A 25,219-nucleotide genomic window follows, 5' to 3' on the forward strand; every position below is an offset into this window, starting at 1 on the left:
ACAGCTAGAGGGTCACTGAACCCATGCCACCACCCTCCAAAGCACACACACACAGAGCAACTTTGGCCTTGAAGGCCGAGGATAAGCAGCCTTGAGCAGAGGTTGGCTGGGTCCCAGGAAGAAGCGTTTTCATGGAGGGGACCCACAGCAAAGGCCGGGGTGACATGCACTGACAAGGAGATTAGGACCCAAGAGCAGAAGCGTACTAAGTGAAATAAGCCAGACGCAGAAGGACAAGTATTGTATGATTCCACTTATACAAGGTCCCTAGAAGAGTCAAATCACATAGACAGAAGGCAGAAGGGTGGTTGTCGGGGGCTGGTTGTAGTGCTGACCAAAATGAGGCAGTGAACGAGGCACTACCAAGCTGATGTGAGTCACATACAATAACATAAGCAGCTTTATGGCCACCATGCTTATTTTCTGGTTAGCCTTGATGGCTAAATTGAAAGAATTGAGATGATAATAAATTAATGATTTATTAGCTGACACTATTCTTCTTGGATTCACAGACGTTTCAGAGTTTGTCAGTGAAATCATAATTGCGTCTTCCTATCTGATTCTGTGTCTGAGGATGAGGGTTAGACTATCCAATGCTATTTTATGAAACATGGAGTCCTGTCAATCCACAATCCCTGGTGGCACAGTGGTTGAGAGTCCGCCTGCCGATGCAGGGGACGTGGGTTTGTGCCCCGGTCCGGGAAGTTCCCACATGCCGTGGAGCGGCTGGGCTCGTGAACCATGGCCGCTGAGCCTGTGCGTCCAGAGCCTGTGCTCCGCAACGGGAGAGGCCACAGCATGAGAGGCCCGCGTACCGCAAAAATAAAAAATAAAAAATAAAGCTATTCTTAAGCACTAGTATAACGAAACATCATATATTACTACAGTCGATGCTCTGGTTAATTCATCAATTTAAGGTCATGCTTAAATTTGGGTTTACAACCATTATAAAAGCAGCACATTTGCCACCACTGAAGGTTAATAGCTAATTAATCCTCATAGCTTTTTTTATGAGGCAAATAAGATTAAAGATGACTGAAGTATGTGGTTCCATGCTTTCTTTCTTTTGTATATTCTGGAAACCTGCAGTGCACATTCCACAGATACATACATATAACCCGCACCCAAGCAAAACCTCTGCAGTCTCTTATAAGATTTCATTCATAGGATGAAAAGACAAGTGAAGAGAGAAAAAAGTGTAATATATAATCCAACCACAGAAGTAGATTAATTAATGCCTGTCAAGCTGGCCTGAGTAATTACCAAAATAGGACGCCTTAATTTTATTACTTTATGATGACATCGGCATTATTATGACTCCTAAGTAGTAGACTTAACTGGTACTTCACTTCTCTCAAGGTAAATGGCATCAGGACGTTTTAAGATAAGATAATTTACATGTAATTAGCCATAATTACAACGAGATCTGCTGTATAACATTGCACTTATAGTCAGCAATGACATATTATTCACTTAAACATTTGTTAAGATGGTAGATATGTTGAGTGATGTTTCCAGAATAAAATAAAACAAAATAACATAGATATGAATGTTGTAGAATCTATAAACATAGGATCAATTACTGATACTTTTTACTTCTCCCTCCAAAATACTGAATTATATGAAATCTGAAGGAGGAAAATCACAACTTACTTAAAATTGTTGATAATATTAAATGTTTCCAAAACTGTTAAATGAAACTACTGAACTGATAATATTTCATATTATGTTACATTTTAGAAGTATTGGAGGAAGTCATTGAGACGATTTGCCCACCAGTTGACCTGTGAGCTGGACCCGGGCAACCAGAGGTTCCAAAGCCCCTCCTCTGTCCTTGGGATGTACTTTCTGCCCACCATTCCCACGTTAGGAGTTGTTTCAAGGATGCAGCCTTGAGAGAGTAATGTGTAGCTGAGACCATCTGGACAGTGTACATGACTGACCCCCATTAAGGCCTCTACATAAACTTCTATGATTACGGCGGGTGGGTGCAGAGATTTACTGCTCTTGCCGTGCCCAAGACAAGCCTTGGATGTACGTTCCCTTGCTCAGTAAACCTGCCACCTACCAATCTGGGGGCTCTGTCTCTTTCTTCGGTCTCTCCTTGCCCTCTGTGTACAGGGGCCAATTTCAGGTTTCACCAGGGGAACTCCCGTGGTTATGAACAAACAAGTAGCCATTTCAACCTAAAGCAATTTATTATTGGAACATATTAACATCTCTTAATTTTCTAGAAAAATATAAAAGAGATCCTTGTGATAGAGAAGTAAATACTTCTGTGCATTCTTAAAACTGTATAATACTCTTAAAATTCTTTTCTATCTAATATATAAAATTTGGCTAAATTGAATAAAAAAGAAAGAAATGATGCCATTTGCAGCAACATGGATGGACCTAGAGAATATCATACTAAATGAAGTCAGAAATAGAAAGACAAATACCGTATGATACCACTTATATGTGGAATATCACTTATATGTGGAATCTAAAATACGACACAAATGAACATATCTACAAAGCAGAAACAGACTCACAGACATAAAGAACAGACTTGTGGTTGCCAAGGAGGAGGGAGTGAGGGAGGGATGGGTTGGGAGTCTGAGGTGAGCAGATGCCAACTATTATATGTAGAATAGATAAACAGCAAGGTCCTTCTGTATAGCACAGGGAATGATATTCAATATCCTGTGATAAACCATAATGGAAAAGGATATGAAAAACAATGTATATATGTATAATTGAATCACTCTGCTGTACAGCAGAAGTTAACACAACATTGTAAATCAACTATACTTCAATAAAATAAATGTTAAAAAATAAAATAAAACTTGGCTAAATTGTATGATTTTAAAATTTTAGGGCTTAAGAATCTGCCTGCCAATGTAGGAGACATGGGTTCGAGCCCTGGTCCGGGAAGATCCCACGTGCCACGGAGCAACTAAGCCTGTGTGCCACAACCACTGAGCCTGTGATCTAGAGCCTGCAAGCCACAACTACTGAGCCCACGTGCTCAGAAAGTGTAGCTTTTATGAGAGGAGCTGTGGGCTTTGAGTCCTGCAGCCTATGCTCGAATGATAGGAGGGACACAGCTCAGTTTCTTCTTGGGTCAAGGCAAGAGCAAAGTGTAGCTTTCCCTTGCACTGTGTATCTCTCCAGCAGGCTTCAGGAAGGCAAGATGAGACCCACACTTTTCCACCAGTGCAGTCCCAGAGCTTAATAAAGTGCTCAGTCCATAGTAATCTCAGTAAATGTTGAATAGAAGGGTGAGCTCTGGACTAGACTGAATTCATTTCAGTGACTTATTGAATGCTACCTCTTATTCATCCTAAGCGGAACAGAAAATTCCGGGAACCCCTAAAATACTTATATAGTAAGCCACAACTTTTATTTGTAATTGTTACAAGTTTTCAGTTAAAAACACAAAACTTAATAACAAAATTTTTAAGTATAATATCCAATGTTACTAAGGAAATTGGGTAATATGCAGAAGAGATGGATAAAACAATGATGGAACATAATTAGAAGTATATTACCAAGATCTCTAAAAATGAACTTGCAATTCTACTTTGAAAAAATCAATCTTATGAATTTTTGGGGCTCAACAAATGTTTACTGAATGAACGGACACGTGAAAAATAAACAAAGGAGGTGATGAGTAAGTGGTGAGTCTTAACTGGCCTCTCTAGCCAGAAAAACAGAGGGAACAACTTTCCTGTATATTGTAGTGTTATTTATAATAATAAAAAGCTGTAGGTAGTGTGAAGGTCCATGTAGAAAAGACATGCCCACGGAGTGAATCATTCAACAGGAGCAAAGACCAGGGCTGAGGGCTGATGATGCTGTGATACACACAACAGCTTTCCCCATATTTAGGAATATTTCCAAGGGAACTGTTAAGGTCCAGAGAACTTTAAAATCTCCTAAAAAATGCTATACATCTTCTAATTATTTAGAAGGATTGCTGAGGATTATTATGTATTACAAAACACAGATGAGAAGGGCTTCTACCAGCTCTTTTCTTCCATGTAAAGCCATGAAACTAAAGAGCCCTTTGCTTCCAGGAAGCAACCACCAATTTAATGAAAGGGACAGAGAGACGACTCCCTTCACTGGAGATTTACTTGTTTGTAACAAAAGCAAAGAGGACCATATCTATCAGCTATGCCACTGTTTCTAGCTACACTATCCAAGCTCATAAAATCTTAGTAATCTGTGTTGATTATTTTTTCACACATAGTCTCATTTCCCCCCATTCTTGGGAACTGCTTCAGCTGCAAAAGCCACCCGGTCACAGGTGTCATCCTAAGTCAGAGAGGCTACAGACTAGACTACAGACTACAGCCCTCCCTTCCCCCCTCTTTTCACGAATGGGCCATAGCACTCCAATCTGCTGAACTCAACAGGGCCTCAGAAGCCTTCTCAACACAGTATTCCAGATAGACATAGAACCTGAGAGATAAGGCTCTTTACCGTCCTTGAATTCAATAATAAATCAGGAATTCACTTTTCTGTGACATTTTAAATTTATATATTCAACTACTAACACATTTTTATTTAAAAACATGTTTATATACAAGCAACCAATGAAACAGAAGAATAATGTTATACCAAGAAAATAAGGCGCTCCATACCATATGCATGTTCTGTATATGTTTTCTCTCAAAACTTCACCATTTTGCCCTGATAATTGCCAAAAGACAATTTAAAGATAATCAGAGTGTGATCACCTGGGATACTGCTCTCAATCTGTAGAGAAATAATTATTTCTTTCACATAACCAGAGATACTTGTAGATACATGAAGCTGAGAAAATTTCCTCTAAAATGATGCTAGAAAATTCTAGAAAACTGGGTAGCATGCCACCCAGAATCTTTGAAAGCACCCAAATACTTACTATTTGCTATCCTAAGGAATACTAAAGAATGGACATGAAGAGAAAAGAAAACCAAACATAGAAACCTTGTCAGATGTTCCCTGAGCCTGTGCCACCTTTTTGGGTACAACAGTGTTTATCTGAAGGACCCTTGCAAGAGCTGCCTTTGGGTCCTCACATTAAGCCAGGCTCAAGGCACTAAGTGGGTACCTGACCAACAGCTCATGAGATCTCTCCCCTCGTAACCCTCACCTGGAAGATGGCAGAACAATAAAAGCAAGCTCAGGCACAGAAAGAGTCCCAATTTCCATATAAACTAGCATCTGCCTTTTCCCATGCTGATTCTGCAAGATGGCTCATTTACAAATATATAAATAGCTGCAACTTTACTCCAGTCTCATTGAAAAATCAGAACGGCATCATGTGAGAGAAGCATCCTAGCATCCTTGGCTCACGGAGCGAAATGTAAGTGGAGCTGGGCCAAGCTACTTGACACTCGCTAGTCAGCTTAACCAGATGCCCTCCAGTTTCCTGCAGTGGAGGGACCGGGTTCTGCTGGCAGAGCCTGAGACTTCATGCACATCAATTGCCCAGCAGTCGCACCGTGATTTAGAGCCAGAGGTTGGAAAATAAATTTCAAGTAGTACCTAATATTTATTATCACACATATTCAAAAGAGAATGGCAATGTCTAAATGTGGCAGGAAGTTTTCCAATGTAGCTACTTAAAATTCGCTATGTCTTCTTGCACACAGGCTCAATGAATTTTCAAAGATTGTCTCTCCAGTACTCTGGCCACCTGGCCAGACTTAGAGGGGTTTAAATCATCAGGAAAAGGGCAAGAGAGAAAATGCATTTTAATTTTTGGAAGAGCATTTATTGCCTTGCTTAAATTCATTAATTAAAGTTATCTACTGGTAGTTAAGAAACATCTAAACCAATATATATGAAATGTAGATGAGATACATATTGACTTTTCTTTGCTGCATATGAATACCCAAATAGGAAGCTGTCAAGCCCTGAGGGTTTAATGCCTGCATGTGAAGCCACCTTCAGGCTTAAGACGCCCACAATAGCATAGATCTGTACAGTGACATCTGCTGAAGTTCTCCACCAGACAAATCGCCCATTACATCCCCTGGTATCAAATTACCCTCTTCCTTAGCCCTCTGATTGCTTACCAATTAATGAGCAGTTTACTTTTTTAAATTTTATTTTGCGGTACGCGGGCCTCTCACTGTTGTGGCCTCTCCCGTTGCGGAGCACAGGCTCCGGACGCGCAGGCTCAGTGGCCATGGCTCACGGGCCCAGCCACTCCGCGGCATGTGGGATCTTCCCAGACCGGGGCACAAACCCGCGTCCCCCGCATCGGCAGGCGGACTCTCAACCACTGCGCCACCAGGGAAGCCCCCAACAGAATTTGATGCTTTATTCATTGCAGTGTATTCACACCCTGAAATGTTCATCTTGGACTCAAAGGCTGAATATCAGGACCATATATGCTATATTTGCCTTCCTGATGACTCAAGCTTTCTGAATTACTATTGATCCATCCTCCAATTACATATAGCCAACCATATGGGGAATTATTATTGCCTTGTATAATTGCTGACAAATTGTCAGTATTTAAATGGCAAGTCATTCTTTTTAATCTCATATTTATCAGAAGAAAAAGTATAGTAAAGATAACAAACCAACAATTAAAAAAAAACCCTTCAGTAAATTCATTTTGAAATGAAATGAGTAACAAGACCAAAAAAAAAGGCTCTTCTTTACTATATACTCTACACAATATATGAAATGAATATACAGTAAGGGCTAAGTTCTTTTAATTTACCATGGAGCTTATCTATATGCATGAAGCATGTAGAAATAAATATAATAAATATCACTCTTGTGTCTCTAAGTCTACATTGTGTCTTAGTTTAAAATTCACATTTTAAAATCTAATTTTGGTTATGTCTATTTAAACATAAATAATATTTCTTCAAGAACAAATTTACTTACTATTCTTTAAAGATTATGCCGCTATCGATACATGTAAATTTATGCTATAGAACAAGATCAGTTTGTAAAGATTACTAAAAACCACAAATAATCAAACAACACATTTACCACAGCATTCAAGTGATTGTGTTACTGTCGACAAGACTTTTTATTTTTAAACAAATTATTTGAAATCTCTTTAGAAAGTAGTTTATGTTGTATTATTAAAACGTAAAGAAAGGGCTTCCCTGGTGGTGCAGTGGTTAAGAATCCACCTGCCAATGCAGGGGACATGGGTTTGATCCCTGGCCCAGGAAGATCTCACGTGCTGCGGAGCAACTAAGCCCGTGTGCCACAACTACTGAGCCCGCGAGCCACAACTACTGAAGCTCGCGCACCTAGAGCCTGTGCTCCGCAACAAGAGAAGCCACCACAGTGAGAAGCCTGCGCACTGCATCGAAGAGTAGCTCCCACTCACCACAACTAGAGAAAGCCCGCGCCCAGCAACGAAGACCCAACACAGCCAAAAATAAATTAATTAAATAAAAATAAATACATTTTTTTAAAAGTAAAGAAAAATTATTATTTTACTTACATGGTGTCTCTAATAAGACGTGAACTTCCCAATTTGATACAAGTTTTATCACCTTCACAAAACACACGTCTCAGAGAAAAGCGCTCTCCTAGGTCAAAACCTGTGGAATGTGACAAATGATTTAATCCAGCAGTTTTATTAAATTTAGTAAATTCACAGAGTTACCAACTTTTAAATAGGATTTTTTGTAGTCCTTATCTGTAGACTGACTTATTTCAAGTTAAATCTGCTCTTTACGGGATCACCAAAATTTCTTGGTTTATTCCCTCTGTTTAGGATATAGGAGGATGAAATATATGTCACAAGATTCAAGTATTATTTTTCTTTGACCTAGGAATTATTCTAAATAAGTAAGCAGAGTAGTTTATTGTAGCAGCTCTGATAGCTAAAGACAGAAAATTAGTTAAGTAAAAAATACTACAGCCATTCAATTGAAATCTAAGCAGTGTTTTAAAAGAAATCGTGCTTTAGAAAAATATATGTTGATGTGGGGAAATGCTCGGATTTCAAATGCAGTATATGTATTATGATAACGTGTGCATATGTGGGTGGGGGAAGGGTGGAGAGAGAAAACGGAGGATGAAGGGAGAAAAGAGAAAGAGAAAGATGAGAATGTTACAAAAAGGGAATCATGACTGTATTGGGGTGGTGAGATCTTCTTTCTCATACATTTTCTTTTCTTTTTTTTCAAACTTTCTACAATGGGTACAACTTTTAAAATTTTAAATAACTTTGGTTCTCCGAGAGGTTGAGTTGTTGGTGGTCCTAGGTTAAATGATGTAGGATTCTGCGCTCAGAAATTTTTGTACATCATTTGACTTCTTTGCTTTTAATTTTTTAGTATTGGTGTTATCTTAAATTACAATGTGAAGATGTCACCTACAATACGCTACGTGTTTGGTGATAATTTTACACACAAATGTTTCTTTGTGAAGAACTGTAGTGCTTACCTGAAACTTCAACTTTATCTCTATAGTCTGGTGTAAACTGGTGTCCCTCTTTCCTCAGTACAGAACATTGTTTCTCTATTTAAAAAAAAAAAAAAAAAAGGTATTGAGAATTTTCATTACATTGTCTATCATTTTTTTCAAATAAATTTGAATCATACAATACAATCGGAAATGTAAGATAAAAATGGAAAGAAATTAAACCGCTCTATTAAATTCCTTTTATTTTATTTATTTATTTTTTTTAGATGTTGGGGGTAGGAGTTTTTATTAATTAATTAATTTATTTTTGCTGTGTTGGGTCTTTGTTTCTGTGCGAGGGCTTTCTCTAGTTGTGGCAAGCGGGGGCCACTCTTCATCGCAGTGCGCGGGCCTCTCACTCTCGCGGCCTCTCTTGTTGGGAAGCACAGGCTCCAGACGCGCAGGCTCAGTAGTTGTGGCTCACGGGCCTAGTTGCTCCGTGGCATGTGGGATCCTCGCAGACCAGGGCTCGAACCCGTGTCCCCTGCATTAGCAGGCAGATTCTCAACCGCTGCGCCACCAGGGAAGCCCAATTAAATTCCTTTTAAATAAGTATAAGAGTATTACCCACCTCACAGTGTGTTCGTGAGGAATACATGTGGTTATGTATGTGAAGTCCCTGGTACACAGGGAACGCTTGTCAGTGTTAGCTACTGTTTGCTCTAATGTTCTAATTGTCGCTCTATACTCGACATTAGGAAATTAGCTAGCTTTAATATCGTTAAGTTTTCATACTCAAAGTATATTCTAATGTTAGAAGAAGTGACCTACTACTATTTTCACACACCTTGGATTCAGGTTTAGGTATTAGTGATATTAAACTTTAGAACAGGAGGAGACTGCATGGGACTAAATGTACCCCTCCCTAAATTCATATGCTGAGGTCTTAATCCCCAGTGTGGTGCTATCTGGAGATGGGGCTTTTGGGAGGGAATCAGGTTTGGATGAGGCCCTAGGGGTGGAGCCCTGTTGATGGGATGGATGTCCTTACAAGAGGGTAGAGGAACAGGGACTCTTTCTCTCTCTCTCTGCCTTGTGAGGGAACCAGGAAGAGGGTTCTCATCAGAACTTGGTCAGGCTGGCAGCCTGATCTTGGACTTCTTAGCCTCCAGAACTGTGTGACATAAACATCTGTAGTTTAAGCCTCCAAGCCTATGGTATTCTTGTCAGAGCAGCCTGAACTAAGTTATTAAAATAAAACTAAAAAGCAAAAGCAAAGACCTCTGCCATACCAAAGTGGCCTATAATGAAAAATAAATGAGATAAAAATCATTGAGAAAGTATTAATTATATGCTAATGCTAATTAACGATGTTCAAAGAAGTAAAAGATAAAGTCTGCCTCCACTTACAGTGAATTTACATACTCACTGCACCACAACACAGTAATGTACATACATACACTAATTTCTTGTTATCTGGGGTTTGTTTAAATTTAATTCAGGCTAGATTCTAGGAAACTGATAGCCAATGCAGACAATATTGCAGCTAGTTTCTATAATATGCCAACTGGACAACTGTACAGTTCTTAAGCTAAATTGATGAACTATTTTGGCATCATGCAGTCACAACCTTAATTTTCTAAAATGTCTAAAATTCATGTTTGGGTATAATGACCTCAAAGTTTTTATGACAGAGAGGAGATAAACTGCTGAAAACCACACTGATCTCCTGCTCTATGGGAAGTGGAAACCATCAGTTCTCCTGGTCAACTGCTCAGCCTTTCAGCCCTTCATTTAACAAATGTGTCAAAGACTTCAAGGGTGGTGACAGGGCATCAGCTTAATATATTTAACCAGAAGAATAAATCGGATTATAAATAGTGCTACCACTTAGATTTAAAAGCTGCAATCCACACAATTAAAATATATAGCACTGACTATTTTAGAGATTACTTAGTTACTCTGGAAATTCCTGTCTCAGAGATCTTAACATGATTGCAGGTCCTAAATAATAATAAAATCGGGTCTTTTGTAAACACTACCCATTTTTTGAGAAAATTGAAATCATACCCATTTTTTTATCTGAGTTCATCATCATGTTTATAAAAACCAAGCATCTCCTCAAGATCTCTGCACTGAAAACTAGAGAATGTTGCAGAGAGAAATTAAAGTCCTAAATGACTGAGTGGATTAAACAAGTATTTAGACTGGAAGACTCGGTATTGTTAAGATGTCAATTCTCAATTTTATATCTAGACGTAGTGCAATAACAATTAACATCCCAACAGGTTGTGTGTGTGTGTGTGTGTGTGTGTGTCTGTGAAAACTGACAACCTTATTCTCAAATTTAAGGTGAACTCCAAAAAAACTAGAACAGCTAAGGCAAAACTGAAGAAGAACAAGCCTGAGAACATGTACTATTGGACACCAGGGATTTTTATAACGTGATTTTGGTGCACATATAAATAGATTAATTGGACAGAGAGTCCAAACACAGACCTGTGCACATGTTTACCACAAAAGGGCCACTGCAATTCGATGGGAAAAGGATGGTCTTTTCAGTCAGTGATTCTAGATCAACTGACTGTCCATGTAGAAAAACACTGGACTGTGACCCTTACCTCAAACCATGCAAAGAAATTAATTAGAGATGATCTTAGACCTAAACATGAAAGGTAAAACAATAACGAACTACAGAAAAACGTAAAATCTTCATGAACTGAGGGTAGCAAATATTCCTTGATAGACCTCAACATGAAAGGTTGATAAACTGGACTTCATTAAAATCTTAATAATCACAAGACAACATTAAAAGACTGAAAAGGCTAACCACAGACTATTACAATACGTATATCCAATCAAGCATCATATCCAGAACATACAAAGAATTCTCACAAATCAACGGGGAAAAGATTGAAAACCCTATTTTGAAAATGTGCCGGGGCTTCCCTGGTGGCACAGTGGTTGAGAGTCCACCTGCCGATGCAGGGGACACGGGTTCGTGCCCGGGTCCGGGAAGATCCCACATGCCACGGAGGGGCTGCGCCCGTGAGCTGTGGCCTCTGGGCTTGTGCGACCGGAGCCTGTGCTCCGCAACGGGAGGGGCCACAACAGTGAGAGGCCCGCGTACCGCAAAAAACAAAAACAAAAACAAAAAAAACATGTTCTAAACAAAATAATAGAGTACCTATGATACTCTCTTCATTCGTTAGTGGAAATATACTTTGTCCCCACTCTCAGTTTGAAACACGTGCTTAAAAAAACATCACTTGTTCCCTTAATCTCTAAATCCTCATGCTTGTTTTCACCTGTTGACTGGGTCCCCTATTATATTGTTAAGCTTTCTAGTCTGGAGATTAGATCACATGTCTTTTAAAACATATTTTTCCTCTCATTGTTCTGGTCTTTCTATACCCACTCATATATAAAAGTCTTCGGTTTAACCACGGAAGTCATGTTCAATTCCTTCTTTCTCCTCTCAAATAGCTAAAAAGCCCAGAACAGTTAAATCCATTCTTTTAACTTTCCATTTTTTCCCTGCTGATTGAATACCTAAAAGATGTGTGTATTTTGCTGATGCTCATACAGAAAACGGACCAGTCACTCTCTGTGGCCCCAGAGGCCTCTGGCCTTAGGAAAAACCAGGAGTGAAGTCATTCCTTGTGCACCACAAAGACAAGGAGAAAAGTCAAAATTAGAGGCATCCTGAAAAATAAATGTATACATGTTCTAGTACACCTTTACAATTTGTAGAGGGTTCTTAGCATTACTTAAGCTATTAATATACCACTTTACTGATTGCAAAGAAAGGAAATATGTCATTTGTCTAGTGGATATATAATTTATATTTTAACTATGCTAAGTGTCCATGTTTCCACACATTTGTACTTAAATGTATCATGAATAACTCAGTATTACAATATTAAAGTACCTGTGAATTAAGGCTTGTTGAGAGGTCTTTAGGGGAGATATGTGACTGAAAGATATAAATTCAGAAGCCTACCCATTGGTACTCCTAGAGGGCAAGGTTTTAGCATCTCCCAAGAGGTCTCACAGGGCAGTGTCTGCTGCTCTGGTGAATTTTACCAGAGTTCAAGGTCTAGCCTTTGAGCTTGCAGGCTCAGAAGTCAGATGCTGACAACACATAAAGCACAGATGCATTTCTGAGGGGCACGTGCCCTTCTCCTCCTCACTCACTGGACTCCAGTCTTCCGCTCTGTCTCGTTTCTCCTGCACGCTGAGCACGCCCCTGCCTCGGGGCCTTGGCATGTGCTTCTTTCCAGGTGATCACGTGCTTCACTCTCTCACTACCTTCTTGTCTCTGCTTAACTGCCCCTCGATGAGGTCAGCCCTCCCTGACCACCCTGTAAATAATGAAACACCCTCTCCTCCCTTCATACCATGTAGGATTGCCAAATACAGCAAATAAAAACAGGTGCCCAATGAAATTTGAATGTCAGGAATAGAGGCGCAGACCTACTGGAGAACGGACTTGAGGATATGGGGAGGGGGAAGGGTGAGTTTTGACAGGGCGAGAGAGAGTCATGGACATACACACACTAACAAACGTAGTAAGGTAGATAGCTGGGGGAAGCAGCCGCAAGGCACAGGGATATTAGCTCGGGACTTTGGGACAGCCTGGAGGGGTGGGATGGGGAGAGTGGGAGGGAGGGAGACTCAAGAGGGAAGACACATGGGAGCATATGTATATGTATAGCTGATTCACTTTGTTATAAAGCAGAAACTAACACACCATTGTAAAGCAATTATACCCCAATAAAGATGTTAAAAAAAAAAAAAAAAGAAATTTGAATGTCAGATAAAGAACAAAAATATTTTTAGTATACGTATTTCTGATGCAATATTTGGAGCATACTTATACTAAAATGTTTTCATTATTTGTCCCACTTCAAACTTAACTGGGTGGCCGGTATTTCATCTGGCACCCTCACCCACATGCTCATAGTCTTGGAGGCCAGATAGGGTGGTTACTTAAAGAGGTGACACTGAAGATGGACAAGGGGGAAGGAACTGAGACACAAGAACGGACAGGATGGGGACTTTGCTGGTGGCGCAGTGGTTAAGAATCCGCCTGCCAATGCAGGGGACACGGGTTCGAGCCCTGGTCCGGGAAGATTCCACGTGCCACGGAGCAACTAAGCCCGTGCACCACAACTACTGAGCCTGCGCTCTACAGCCCGCGAGCCACAACTACAGAGCCCATGCGCCACAACTACTGAAGCCCGCATGCCTAGAGTCCGTGCTCCGCAATAAGAGAAGCCACCGCAGTGAGAAGCCCACGCACCGCGACGAAGAGTAGCCCCCACTCGCTGCAACTAGAGAAAGCCCGCCCCCAGTAACAAAGACCCAACGCAGCCAAAAATAAATAAATTAAAAAAATTTTTCTTGTAAAAAAAAAAGAATCAACAGGATGTGATAACAGACTGAACGTAGGGAGGAGGGGGAGATGCCTTGCTCAGCTGGGTAACAGGTGAGTTTACTGAAATGAATGCCACTAGAGGAAGAAAAGGAGTTGTGACAAGGAGTGAATTCAGCTGCGGTGGAAAAGCCACAGAGTTAGAAATGTCAAGTTCAAGGTGCCATTAGGAAATATGGGTATGGAACACAAAAGAGGGGTGGGCTGTGAGGTAAATTTGGGAGTGATTGACATAAAAACCATACTTAAAGCCACAGGGATGGATGGCATTACACAGGAGGTAAGGCCAGAAGGGAGGAAGGGCAACAGCTATCTCCTGAGAAATTGCAATATTTCTCTCTCTTGTCCACTTCACCTGCTTTATTTTTTCTATTTCTTCATATCCTCTGGAGTCCACATAACATATTATGGAATTATTATTACCTGTAAAATCAGAGTTAAATCTGCCCAGTTTCACAGGCGTTCTATTTATCACTCTTTTTTTAAATCAAGGTATATTTGATATACAATATTATATGTTTCAGGTGTACAACATAGTGATTCAAAAATTTTAAAGGTTATACTCCATTTATAGTTATTATAAAATATTGGCTGTATTCCCTGTATTGTACAGTATATCCTTGTGGTTTATTTATTTTATACATAATAATTTGTATCTCTTAATCCCCTACCCCTATCCTGCCCCTCCTTCCCTCTCCCCACTGGTAACCACTAGTTTGTTCTCTACATCTGTGAGTGTTTCTTTTTTGTTATGTTCACTAGTTCATTTTATTTTTTAGTTCCACATATAAGTGATAACCTACAGTATTTTTCTTTCTCTGACTTATGTCACTAGGCATAACTCCCTCCAAGTCTGTCCATGTTGCTGCAAATGGCAAAATTTCGTTCTTTTTTATGGCTGACTAATTTTCCATTGTATATATACACATCTTCTTTGTCCATTCATCTGTTGATGGGCACTTAGGTTGCTTCCATATCTTGGCTATTGTAAATAGTGCTGCTATGAACACTGGGGTGCATGTATCTTTTCAGATTAGTGTTTTTGTTTCTTTCGGGATATATATCCAGGAGTGGGACTGCTGGGTCATGTAGTAGTTCTAGTTTTAGTTTAGTTTAGTTTAGTTTTGTTTTGTTGCGGTACGCAGGCCTCTCACTGCTGTGGCCTCTCCCGTTGCGGAGCACAGGCTCCAGACGCACAGGCTCAGCGGCCATGGCTCAGGGGCCCAGCCACTCCGCGGCACGTGGGATCTTCCCAGACTGGGGCACGAACCCGTGTCCCCTGCATCAGCAGGCGGACTCTCAACCACCGCGCCACCAGGGAAGCCCTAGTTTTAGTTTTCTGAGGAACCTTCATACAGTGCTCCACAGTGACTGCACCACCAACAGTGGTTTACATTCCCACTAACAGTGCACGAGGTTCCCTCTTCTCCACATCCTCTCCAGCATTTGTTATTGGTGGTTTTTTTGATGATGGCCACTCTGACAGGTATCACTCTTGTTTTCTAACATGCATTAGGAAAATTGTTTTCTTTACCTTTAGTGACAAAACTCATGACACAGCATTTGTCTCAAGATCAGGGTTGGGGAAGTTGAAGAGCAGTAATTTACCACAGACATAGAACTAGTTTGTTTTCTTTTCATAAATGGATCAAAGTAACAGCCTTTAGGTGTTTTGCTTTTTTTTTTTAAAGGCTGACAGACTTCCCATTGACAGAGGCCTTTCATTTAATTGTTACTAGTTGCCCTGGGGACTCCTGTACACTTCATACTTTGCTAATATATCTGATGAAGGATTACAGAGTATCCTAGGTTGGGAGAAAAACAATGGTTAACAACAAGAGGTTAGCACCTTGGACCAGAATATAACAAAAAAATATGGAAAAGTGACAAAACGAGAAAAAAATGGGAACACAGTTATATTAACAAAGAGGTAACGAGGGGTCACAGAACCTTCACTGCTAATTTTTTATCCAAAACTGTTCCCCCAGAGGAGTATACCAGGTTAGGAGCTATAACCTTTATTTAATAATTGTGACGCTTTCCTGCACTTTAAAAATTTAGGAGTTACAAAGTACATTCGTCAGCAGTAGGACTCTTATCCGGTACCATACTGAACATGAGGAATTCTTCAAAACACAAAATAAAACTCTCTATATAATAGCATATTTCGACTCTGAGTTTAAGAGTGCAGCGTGTGTCGACTAGTAAAAGCCAAATTTCAGAAGAATAGTTTTTCCTTATAATCAATAGAAAACTAGTTTAAAAGGATGTATGTGTATAGTTTGGGACCTAAGTTTATAATCAATTCCATCAAGACACTTAACCTGAAGTTTTACCATAAGTAAAAGGGATGGCATTCTATTATCTCTTTATTGAGTCTGGCTTTTTTTTGCTGCTCTTCCTTACCTTATTTTCTGTTTTTATTACTTTTGATGATAACTCAGTACTTTTGCCTTAGAACAGATTAAGGAAAATGCATGAGAAATAGGAACTATTATGAGACATAAGCTTCTATCATAGAGACAAGTTTTAAGAAAGTAATTAAAGCAAGTTTTGAGATGATCTCTGTGATGTATATTAATTAATACAACTCTCTTCCCCAGCCTCTTTTGACAACTAAACTGAAACGGCCACATTCAAATTGTTTATCTGCAGTGTGAAAATATGCAAACATGCCTTATGTCATAATCTCAACATAATAGTAAAACTGATGAAAGAATATGGAATAGCTAATTCTGAATAGCTTCAAGATTTTAATATTAAAGGTATTATCGAATCCCTCCATATTACTCTTGAATTCCATCCCAACTGGCCCAATATTGCAAGCAATCATTAGGCACACCATTGAGTTAAGTAAAGCAATTAAAAGACTCGATTTATCCTTCGTGTATTTAAGTTTAACAGCAGATTGTTGACAACTTCACAGACTCCAGAGCTGAAACCCTAGCCTCCCCCTCAGATTTGTTATATTTTATTTTTAGGCTGTAATCACTTCCCTCCGGTAAATGGTTAGTGACCACAGGCACAGGTCTGCACATGAGGAAACTAAAAAGGGAACTTTGTGCTATGAATCAGACACACAAGACATGAGAAGAGCCCCTGCCAGGCCCGAAATGTTATACTCTTCAATAATACTTATGACAGGGCTGTGCTGACATTTTCAATGAAAGCAAACGATACTTGCAGTTAAGCAATTTCCATGGCACGTTTAGTGTGGGCTGTTTCACAAGCATCTCCTACCAAGTGCCCCGATAAAAAACAACTCTTCATTTTTTTTCTTTAGGAATTTCTCTTAGTGCTTCAGGTTACGTGAATCTTACTAGAGTTCCAATTAATTTGGAATTCACACTCTTAGGAAAATCTTTCAGAAAGATTAATTTGGTAGGGTGAATTGGGCTAGAATATATGCATTTCAGTCTTCCTACATACAATGTAACCTGATTAAAGAATTGACATAGCCAAGCTACAAGAGCAAAACATTCAGGGGAATCCCAAGATGGAGAAGTTTCAGTTACGCAAGGTGATGAGTACTGTACGCAAGATCTATAGCGAACAGTACTGTGTTATACACATAGAAATTTGTTACCAGAGAGGAGCTCATGCTAAGTGCTCTTACCCCTCCCAAAAACGTTATTAAAGTCTAAAGAAATAAACAAATGCAACCTGGTAGTGTAAGGTGCAAGACAACCAGCTAAGAAAAAAATAATAAAAAGAAATAGTTAATCATCCCAAAGGTGAGTGTTCCTCTGTTTTCCGCAAACATAGGCATTAGATTCACGTGGGGAGCCGGTTAAAGATGTAAATGACTGAATCCCACCCCATGCTGTCCCGCATCATAGGAATCTTTGGGAGTGGGACTCCAGAATCAGTACCCCAGATGATTCTTGCTCACACTAAAATTGGAAAACCATTTATGTAGATCCTTCAAATCAATATCATCAGGAACATTTATTTATTACACACTCGCACGTGCCTAGAAACAGATTCATTCTCCTTTCAAACCAAAAAAGTCCTATCCCCTCTGATTAAGTAGCAAATTGCATTTCCTGCTACGTCTCTTAAAAGGAAGAGATGTAAAAAAGATTCAGAAGAGGGACTTCCCTGCTGGTCGGGTGGGTAAGACTCTGCGCTCCCCATACAGGGGGCGTGGGGCTCGATTCCTGGTCAGGGAACTAGATCTCTCATGCATGCTGCAACTAAGAAGTCTGCGCGCCACAACTAAGAGCCCACATGCTGCAACTAAGAACTGGCGTAGCCCAAATAAATAAATATATATATTTTTTAATTCAGAAGAATAGCAACATTATCAGAATAAACTCCCTGCCCTAGGGACTTCTTTTTGCCATGAGTCACGCCCGACTTTTCTGCAAAACGATTTTCCCCCCAAAAAGTATGATAGCCACAGGATGTCATTTGTACAGTGTTAGAATATTCAAACTTTCATGTAGATTATTTTATGAAATGCAACTCCTGCCAAATTAGTAAAAAATCATAAAGACTTACAAAACACCGTGACTCAGATATGTTTTTATTTTATGAGTGCTTCAAACTCAAAAGTCTCTACTAGGGTATGTTTATATCTGTTTAGCAAAAATTCTGAAAGAAACATTCAAAAGAATAAGCACAGTAAGACTCATAGTCTCATGACACGTCATCATATGTGACCAGGGTCAGAATATATCGTATGTGATCCTTTGCATAGAAGGTGAGTTGAAGTTTCTCTTTGCTCAGCAAATGGCTTTTCAATGTGTCTAGTTCAACTTTGGAATGCGAAGTACATTGAGGTCAGTAACTCACGCGTACTCAATCTTCAAGAAGAGACTTCCAAATTAGCCACCGGATCATTTTTAAAAATCAGAGGTGGAAGTGAATGTTTCAAATTGCTTTCAAGTCCTTTGGAAATATTTATGAGGTTGATAACTGAACAGTTGCAAATAAAAATTATCTATTTAGTTCAAAAAGTGCTCTCACGACAGTTAATCTTTTGTTTGCCTCATCTGAGATACTACAAAATTGATATATAATTAAACTACATTTCCTTTTCTATTTCTTATTCTGTTTTTCACTCTTCTGTAATTAACATTAGCTATGTCCTTGGTTAATCCTAACTGAGGATGGGTTTGCATACTTACAATTTGAGTAACTTGAAAAACTTCATTTAAAGGGGAAAGGGAAAAATAGACACACACAGAGATGTACATACATATTTATATTTGTAAATATCAGTGAGAGAAAGAAAAGGCTATTTAGACTAATATAATATGCATATAAAAAATGTAATTTTAGACATTCTCAATGTGCAATGTGCAGGTCAATGGGGAAAACAATAAATTATTATCTATTTTGTGCTAGTAGATTGAATCTATGGCCTCTTCAACCCTAATATGACTTATTTTAATATTTTTTTAAAATAAAGACTATAAATAACATTTGGAGACTGGACAAGAGGTGGCCTGGATACCTGGCTTGTCCCTGCTCACCACGGAAGTGGAAGCAGGAAGCAGGAGCATCGCTGCCCAGAACCAAAGCTTCCAAGAGCCAGCGGGTCTCATGGCGCCTCAAAACCATGGGATCCAGTGGCCACAGACCTGCAACAGAACAAAATATCTGAATTGAGCTTATCGCATACAGTTCCCTTCATCATTATCTCCAGAAAATCCTCGTCACCAAAGAGAACACAATAGATTTTTACAATATATATAATTATATAATTGGATATCTGCTTATACATGTAATTAGACATTATTAATATATACCTTATTATGCATGAAAGCCTCTGAAAATATTTTCAGATTAGTTCCTAATTAGTTATCAATGTCCATAGAGCCTCATATAACTTAAATTTCTCTTCTTCTAAATTTTTTTAAAGCCACGCTACTTACAATGATATGTATATATCTTTATTTTTAATCCTGGTAAAATACGCATAACAAAGTTTACCATCTTAACCATTTTTACGTGTACAGTTCAGTGGCATTCAGTATCTTCATGCTGTATAATCACCACCACCACCTGTCACTTTTCATCCAGCAAAACTGAAACTCTGTATCTATTAAACAGTAACTCCCCATTTCTCCCACCCCAGCCCCTGGCAACAATCATTCTGTTTTCTGTCTCTACAAATTTGACTGCTCTAGGTCACATGCACGTGGAATCACGCTGTATTTATTCTCTTGCGACTTTATTCACCAGGCATATTGTCCTCGAGGTTCAACCATCTTGTAGCATGTGTCAGTATTTTCTTGTTTTTTTTTTTTTTTTTTGTGGTACGTGGGCCTCTCACTGTTGTGGCCTCTCCCGTTGCGGAGCACAGGCTTCGGATGCGCAGGCTCAGCGGCCATGGCTCACGGGCCCAGCCGCTCCGCGGCACGTGGGATCCTCCCGGACCGGGGCACGAACCCGTGTCTCCTGCATCGGCAGGCGGACTCTCAACCACTGCGCCACCAGGGAAGCCCTATACCTTATTTCTTTCGAACTCTCTTATCCAGCTCTGGTCGTAATCCTCATATGACTTTGGAAACTTATCCTAGCTATTATTTTAAGGCCGTTGGTAACTGTTAAAGTAATTAATTCTATTTCAAATAAATGAACTCACAAATATGGATCTAACTTTCATAGAGATCCTTGATTGTTTGCATTTTTAACCAAACTGATTTTTATGAGTTGATAAGTTAGCAGTATAGCACAGTGGTTAAAACTTCATGCCTAGGTTCCACCACTCATGAATGAGTTACATGATTTCTCCAAGACTTCATTTATTCATCTGAAAACTGGGAATAATACTAGCAACACGTTGTTTAATACCTGGAAAGAGTATAGCACAGGGCATTGAATACAGTAATTGTTCAAAAAAGTATCTGCTATTATAATTGTTTGCTCCACATATTCATAAAAAATACTGAGTAAAAATTTAGTTATATTTATCTATTCACCCTGAGGTTGATAGTGATGTTTGAACAATGGAGAAATGCCAAAGCATCCTAAAAATTTATGTTCATTGAAGCTTTGGTCCCTGTTTCGGCAACAAAGAACCAGAGAGCTATATAGCCATAAGCATATGAATTCAAACTTGAGGTTTCCCAACTATTTCTTTGAGTCAGTTAGAGGATAAAAGTACTCAACTTCACACTCATTTCCTCAAAATGTTTGAAGAATTGATGTTATGGTTAGTCGACTAAATGTTCTAGTTACAAAAGAATTGCCATTCCACCACTCTGCTGTAATGTCTCCAGCCAAGTTCAGCAAAACTTGAAAGAAGGATCCTTTTCTCTTCGCATCTAATTCAACTCTCCGTGGCATTTCCAGCAGCTGATCACGCCCTCCTTCTTGAAACCCTCACTCTCATTGGCCCCCCTGCCCTCACACTGTCTGGGATTTCCTTCTAATTCCCCTTCTTAGAGCTTCTTTCTACCTGATTTCTTAATGGTGGGATCTATGGGTCCTCCTCTCCTCTCTCTTTATAATGTCTCTTAGGTAATCTTACCAATCCTCTCTGCTTTAAGCAGTATCTGTCAGATGATGGGTCTAAAATTTACCTCTCCAGTCTAATCCTGGTCTCCGAACTTTAGACTTTGCGTCCAGCGGCCTACTCACTATTCCCTCTCAGACATCACAGAGACATCTATAACTTCATACAAATCGAATGCTTGGTTCTTAACCACACCTTGCACCTTCGCGTTCTTCTCAGTCTCCATGATTAGCCCCCGTCAAAGCGCTCCAGCTAGACACCCAAGCATCACATGGATTCTTCTGCCTTCTGTACCCCCATCTCACACATCCCCATCAAGTCGCATCAGTGTTACCCCAAACACATCTCAAACCCACTAACCATTGCTCTCCTCTCCTCTGCCACTGGCCTAGCTCAGGTTGCCCTGGTGTCGACTCCTCCAAAGCTTCCTGACTGATTCCCTATGCACGATGGGCTCCTGACCAAGTTCACTCTCTACATAGCACTAGACAGCTTTCTTTAAAGTAAAGGTTGGATCACGTCACCCCCTATTTCTAACCCTTCAATGGTTTCCCACTGAACTTTGGATATAATCCAAAAGGCTTTCTATGGTCCAGAAGCCCTGAGTAAACTGGCTCCTACCCCCCTCCTGCTGATGTCCTGTTCCTCAAACCCCCTCACTCTTTCCAGCCTCAGGGCTTTTGCACATGCTGTTTCCTCATCCAGGAACATGCTGGGTCCTGTTCATCTTGCATCCTTCCATGTAAATGTTACTATGTGGAAGAGCCCTTCCCTGACCAGTAGACGCCCTGGCCACCCTCTTCTCTAGCTCAGACTTTTCTGTCTGTACACATGTTTTTGGCCCTCACTCAACTCTAAGCTCCTGAGGGCAGGGACTGTGTGTCTTGTCCATCACTGTATCCTGGTGCCTGGCATGGTACCTGGAAAAGCAGGACTCGGTAAATATTCTTTGAATTGAAAGGGAGGAAACTGCCAATTTGTAAATCTTGAGACACAGTGAAGTGTACTTACGTTTGAATCTGTAGTGACGATAGTTTAACATTTCAGGATTCTTAAGGCATTTCAGAATCTTATAATATTTTAAGGGTCATTGTAATGTATATCCTTTCTTTTTGTATGTTTCGAAAAACGTGTTTGCTATTGGAGGTTTCTATTGTTTCAATCCTGATTAGACATGTACGCAGCTACGAACATCTGAAAAAACTTTTTACAGGGTCTCAAAACGAAGCCTTGTTTGTGTTTAAAAAAAAAAAGACACCTTTCCCAGATATTTTCCCTCTGCTGCAGGCAATTTCAGGGTTGACCCCAACAAAAGTGTCAAGGGCAAGACTTCCCTTGAGGTCTTCCTGGACCTCTCTCCCAGATCCTTCCCACAATCCCCAGATACCTGCTGTCCTCAGGCTGCTTCTAGCTGTTCTCCACCCACCTCTGGTGCCCTCCCTGGATTTCTCAATTCTGGGCTTTTTCCACCATCCAAAAATCTCCTTCCTCATTGAAACTTGCCTGTTTGCTCTCCTGTCCCCTCAGATCCCAGCTCGTGACTATCAAGATAGTTTTACAAATGAATCCAAGCCAATGTTATCACAGTGTAATGTGTTGTTCTTTCCAGGTAAGATTTAAACTTTAACCTTCAATACTTTACCAACTGATGTAGAACCTCAGGGTAATATATGTAGATGCTGAGGTTTCTTAGGGCCCTCAAATCACTTTTTTCCAGACTTATACAAAGATGGCTCTTGATGCATTTTAAGAAGGATATGGAGATTACCGGCAATATACTTGGTCTCATTTTCTGAAGCAGAATTTCTTTTATATATTGTATTTTATTTAATATTCACAATAAGTTGAGAGGCAGGCATGCCTGCTCCTAATGTTAGCAGGGTACAGGGCAAGAGATCTTCATTCCATATGTCTAAATATTTAAAAGTTAAAAATAAAGCTAATAAAACTGATAAGAAGTATATATTTTCTCCTTTCTCCTTGACAAATAAACTTTCACAAAGACCTAAAAGCCAAGGTCATGTTCAAAATTGAACAGAGAAGGCTGCAAGGGATGCAGTGGCCTCTGGACTAGACAAAGCTCCTCCCTTACTGTTTCCCATTCCTGGTTCCATCTGCACCATGAGGGGCCTCACTCACACACGTGGGAACATGCCAGTAAGCCCAAGCTTTGTCCACAGCACCTGCAAACTTCTCTCCTTGACCACCCCTTGGGCTCAGGATTGTTCACACCAGTGGCTTGGTCTGTCCCTGGGAAGATGGACCCAAGGAAGAGGTGTCCAGATCCTGCAAGATGACTAAAGGTCATTTGGTCAGGGAATGTCAGGATCTTGGATTCCCACAGCCTAGTTTAGAAGCTCTGGCTTTGGGTGGGCCAGTCCCCTTACCTCTGTGGACTCTTACCACTGAGACCAGGTGCACAGACAGAGCAAGACCTTCTAAAATGTAGAGCCCAGAGCAGGGACCTTCTTGCCTGGTACAGACATGAAACATTAAAGCTCATAGAGAGGATCCCAGAGCCTGGGGTTCCGGTTTAGGTCGGCTTGACTAAAAATCCTCTGCTGTTACCCCATGATGTTTACTACCAGGGTGTGGGACAGACCTATCACATCCCTATAAGCTTCCTTTTCAAATTTCAGCTAATCTCCATCAAGATTCGAGCCAGACCCTCCACAGTTCCTTCCCAGTACGAAAGTCACTGTCGTGAGTATGCCCAGCACTGGCCGTCTTGAGCAAACAACACTCCTGGAGACCAGGAACCCTCTAAGGTCATCCAGACAGCCCTGCCTGCAGCTGGCTTCTCATTGTCTTAACAGCAAAGAGAAGTCGGCTGCCTGAAGGCTGGCCTCTGACCTCTACCAAAACCCATTATTCTCACCATCCTTTGCCAACCAAAATATCTGTGGAGACCGGTTGGGCTTAGGGAATTTTAAAGAGCCACTGTCCTTTAAACTTCTTTAATCCAGCTCTTGAAATCTTAGATGGCAACTATAAAAACTGAGAATATTTGAATTAGGACATAGATTTTTAAAATCTTCTTATTAATGTATATTTGTGTACAGAGACCACAAAGAGGACAGAAAGGAATATTGGGAAATCTTAATCTTTCATCCCATCGACAGGATGTGGTCCTACTATGTATACTGTGGACACCAAAGCAGTGAGCCAAACAGTCCCTGGGTCACTCCGGTCAGGGAGATGGCAAACAAACAGACACATACGTCATCTTTTAGAGACAGACACTAGGAAGCAAAGGAACGCAGAATCAGTAGACAGAATGATGGAATGGAGGCTGCCTAGATAAGATGGTCGGGGGCCATCTCAAAGGAAACCAAGCCAAATCTGCCTACAGAACATGAATAATTTTATTCTATGCCATCAAAGAGTTAATAATGCTCATTCTGCATCTCTGAAATTTGAATTTGGTCTTAGGTAAAGGGGCAGAGCATTAGATCTAATACCAAATAGAAAATAACATGCAAAAGATAAGTGAAAGGAGAAAATAGAAAGGCAACATTGATTCGCTTTACGTCAGCTGTTAAATGAGCAACACATGTGGACTTTAAAAAATAGGCTTGAGTTGTTAAATGGCTGAAAGAACCCAAGTTTTCAGAACATTTATTATAAAAAGAAATGCCGTGTGAGTGGGTAGAGGATTGATTTCTAAATCAAACTTTCTTGACTACCCTCCAATGTGCCTGTACATAACTCCACCAAGGAAATCTGGCCATACTGTTATGAAGTGACACATCTTGTAAATAAGCAAAAGCAACAGGTGTTACACATCTGTTCTTTTACCAATCTTTAGAATCTATCTTTAGTGAAGCTATAGTAGAGTCTATAAACTATTGTAAAAAACTGGCTGGAAAGTCATGCCTATGCAGTTAAAAATCCAAGTCCACAACAGGAAAAAAAGGATCCTCAAGAGCTTAGGACTCCATCCAGCATTATTT

General features: G+C 40.1%; 1 protein-coding gene across 1 annotated transcript in view; it reads right to left on the minus strand.

Annotated features, from left to right (window-relative positions):
• COL19A1 (collagen type XIX alpha 1 chain) overlaps positions 1–19,350 on the minus strand; it is a 352,005-nt gene extending 332,655 nt beyond the window's left edge. The window contains exons 1-3 of the mRNA XM_065888668.1: positions 19,260–19,350; positions 8,404–8,478; positions 7,454–7,553 (exon numbers count right to left, since the gene is read on the minus strand). Of these exons, the coding sequence (XP_065744740.1) occupies positions 7,454–7,553; positions 8,404–8,478; positions 19,260–19,350 (266 nt within the window). The remainder of the gene's footprint in view (positions 1–7,453; positions 7,554–8,403; positions 8,479–19,259) is intronic.
• Between the last annotated feature and the right edge of the window lie 5,869 nt (positions 19,351–25,219).

The sequence above is a fragment of the Phocoena phocoena genome, chromosome 12 (genome assembly GCF_963924675.1).
Source record: "Phocoena phocoena chromosome 12, mPhoPho1.1, whole genome shotgun sequence".
In the NCBI taxonomy this organism is placed as follows: Eukaryota; Metazoa; Chordata; class Mammalia; order Artiodactyla; family Phocoenidae; genus Phocoena; species Phocoena phocoena.